We start from the raw sequence: 3,005 nt of genomic DNA, 5'->3' as shown, positions 1-3,005 counted from the left end.
TTTAAATTAAAAAAATTAATTATTAAATATAAATAAAAATAATTAATTTTTGAGTTTTTCATATATTTAAAATTTAAAATTTTAATAATTAAAAACTAATAATAATTTATATGATTTATTTTAAAATATTTTTAATAGGGGTTAAGTATATTTTTTGTTCCTGAAGTTTGACAAAAGTTTTAAAAATATCCTTAAATTTTATTTTGTTTCAATTTTGTCCCAAAAATTTTCAATTTGCATCAAATATATCCTTAACAGCTAATTTTTCAAAAAATTTAAGACCAATTCAACAACAATTTCATAAGAAGAACCCTCAACACAAGCAAATCAAACATAATTTTCATGTATTATTGTTAAATTGATCTTAATTTTTTTGAAAATTTAGCCGATAGAGATATATTTGATGCAAATCGAGAACTTTTGGGACAAAATTGAAACAAAATAAAACTTAGGGGTATTTTTAAAATTTTTGTCAAACTTCAAAGACAAAAAGTATACTTTACCCTTTTAATAGAATATATTTAATTTAAAATTATTATTCTATCCATCAATTTTATCAAAATATCTATTCAATCCAAATTTTTTTATAAAATTCTTAATTTTAAACTCTAATTCCCAAATTTAAAATCACAATCCCTAACCCTAAACCCCCAAATCCCTAATTTCCCAAAATACAAACCCTCAACGCCCCCTACTCACGGTAACACACGCACACACCCACGGAAACGCAGAGAGAGAGAGGGAAAACGGAGAAGGGAAGAGAGGGAGGAGGAAGGAGACGGCGCCGACGGAGCTGGCAGCCGCCGGCGCAGTCGATGCTTGCAAGGAAGAGAGGGAGAGTGAGGGCGATCGAGCTGAGAAGAAGCAGGGAATCGGTTGCAACTAACCCTGCAGCTGTGTCATGAACTGCTTCTCCAACCTCTCATCCTACACTGTCGCCATCCTCGCTCGCTTCCTATCCAGCCGTCGTTCCCTCTGCAACTTCCCCATTAAGCTAACTCTTCCTCCTACTCTCTCTCCCCGCTCTCAATTCGTGCTCGCTAGGTTTCCCTCTGGCTGCTGCTGCTACTCCTCCTCCTCTGCCAAGAAAGGCTGCAAGAAGAAGGTGGTGGAGCCTGAACCTGTGGCGTCTGTTATGGAGCACGAGGAGAAGGTCACCTTCTTTGTGGTCCGAAAAGGGGACATCGTTGGAGTATATGATACACTCGTTGATTGCCAGTCTCAAGTTGGATCCTCTGTAATTATTCTCTTTTGGAACCCTATATTATCTATAATGCTCTCTTATTCATGTTTCTAACAACTAGTTTCTCTATAATGCTCTCTTATTCATGTTTCTAACAATTAGTTTCTATTGTTGCTGCTATTCGAATTACTTTTTGTTGTTTCCCCTTTTTAGATAATTATTCTCTTCTCTGCATGATTACAATGGGTGGTGTGGTTACTTTATCTGTTTTATTGGACAGGACACTAGTGGCTATTTATGTGGTTGTTTTGTTTGTGGTTCTTGTCTCCCATGACAATAGTGAAATGTAGAAGGAATATTCAAAGGCTATTGAGAATGAGGTATTGACTTTTCCCATTGTGTTATTGTCTTGCCTTTCAGGTATGTGATCCTCCTGTTAGTGTGTACAAGGGATATTCTTTATCGAAGGACACTCAGAATTATCTTGTTTCACGTGGACTCAAGAATGCCTTGTACACAATTAGAGCTGCTGATTTGACAGAGGATTTATTGGCATGCTTGTTCCTTGCCCTTTCAAAGTATGTAACTTTTCCATTGTGTTCAATATTATTTTCATTTTGTCAAATCTGTTACTGAGCCTGACCAACATAGCATGCGAAGAAAGTTAGTATAGCTGTTAGTTGAAGGTATTCCATTTATTAAAATTTATAACTACTTCTAAGTTCTACCGATACTATTTTTTCTCTTGTCCATATTATTTATCATCTTTGATCCCACCCAAGCTTATATCGCATCCTTAACATTAATTTTGAATTGAAGGTCTTGGCCAAGTTTTGATTCAGAGTAATTTGAGTTGATAGTCGAATTTGCTCCAAGGTTGTGTAAAATATCTATTACATTCATATTAGAAGGGTATAGATGACTCTTGTGGGACATGGGAGTATTTTCTGTATGGCCTGTATGCTTCTATACTCTTGCAAGATAATATTTTCCTGTATGGCTTAAAATTCTTTCTTTTTCATTGATAGGCTCTGTTACTTTTTGATGAGATTAGAAATCCCCATTTTATCATGTATTCTTATATACTCATAGAAGGATTAGGTAGTGGGAAGTTGTATGTTGTGTTAACTTTTTCCTTCTGTAATATATCATCAAGATTTATGGCTGACACTTTTAAATAAGTATGAGGTTTATTCATTAAGCTAATCAAGGATTATATGTCTCAGGATCCTGCTTCTATTGAAAGGGCCACTTCAAGTAACGATGTATCGAAAAAGAGATATGTAGAGATGCTTGAACTAGATAATGTGGTAAGTTTCCTACAATTTGGAAGTACATGGTTATTAAGAAGCCAAATATAATAGCTACATGCCTAAAAATGTTATTTATGTCAAATATGTTGTAAATTTTAAATTTGTGTTAAAATTATCAATTCTTGAGCAACTTTCATATTGAGAAAAGTTTGGATATCATTGTTATTATAGATATCTGAATTATGTTATCTTTATAATACCCATTACATGTCTTGATATTATGTTATTATAGATATACTGATGCGCATGAATCCTTTTTTTTCTTTTTGGTTGCTTGGTGCTACTGTTATTTCAACAATAACTACCATGCTTAAACCATGAGGGATTATAATAATTAAACTATTGAGTGACAGTCTACCAAAGTTACATCCACATGACATGTCACTTTTCTTTTATTTGGAAAAAAGAGGTATTTAAGGGAATGATTGAATGGTGATGCTCTTAGGGTTTTTAGTAAGATATTGACTAAAATGCACATGAAACCATGTTAGTTCAGTTGGCTTATAAAT

The 3,005-nt window shown here is 33.7% G+C and overlaps 1 protein-coding gene across 1 annotated transcript; it reads left to right on the top strand.

Annotated features, from left to right (window-relative positions):
* Nucleotides 1-901: 901 nt before the first annotated feature.
* LOC130966173 (uncharacterized) lies at nucleotides 902-2,737 on the top strand. Its single transcript, XM_057890943.1, has 4 exons — nucleotides 902-1,237; nucleotides 1,604-1,765; nucleotides 2,410-2,493; nucleotides 2,729-2,737. The coding sequence occupies exons 1-4, from the start codon at nucleotides 902-904 to the stop codon at nucleotides 2,735-2,737; spliced, it is 591 nt and encodes a 196-aa protein (XP_057746926.1).
* Nucleotides 2,738-3,005: the final 268 nt, after the last annotated feature.

Source organism: Arachis stenosperma, chromosome 3 (genome assembly GCF_014773155.1).
Source record: "Arachis stenosperma cultivar V10309 chromosome 3, arast.V10309.gnm1.PFL2, whole genome shotgun sequence".
Taxonomy (NCBI): Eukaryota; Viridiplantae; Streptophyta; class Magnoliopsida; order Fabales; family Fabaceae; genus Arachis; species Arachis stenosperma.
Note: the sequence above shows the minus strand (reverse complement) of the source record. Positions and strands in the feature narration are given on the sequence as shown.

Coding starts and splice junctions, on each gene's coding strand:
- LOC130966173 (XM_057890943.1), top strand. CDS start 902: ATGAACTGCTTCTCCAACCTCTCATCCTACACTGTCGCCATCCTCGCT. Junction 1,238..1,603: donor AGTCTCAAGTTGGATCCTCT/GTAATTATTCTC, acceptor CTTGCCTTTCAG/GTATGTGATCCTCCTGTTAG. Junction 1,766..2,409: donor TCCTTGCCCTTTCAAAGTAT/GTAACTTTTCCA, acceptor TATATGTCTCAG/GATCCTGCTTCTATTGAAAG.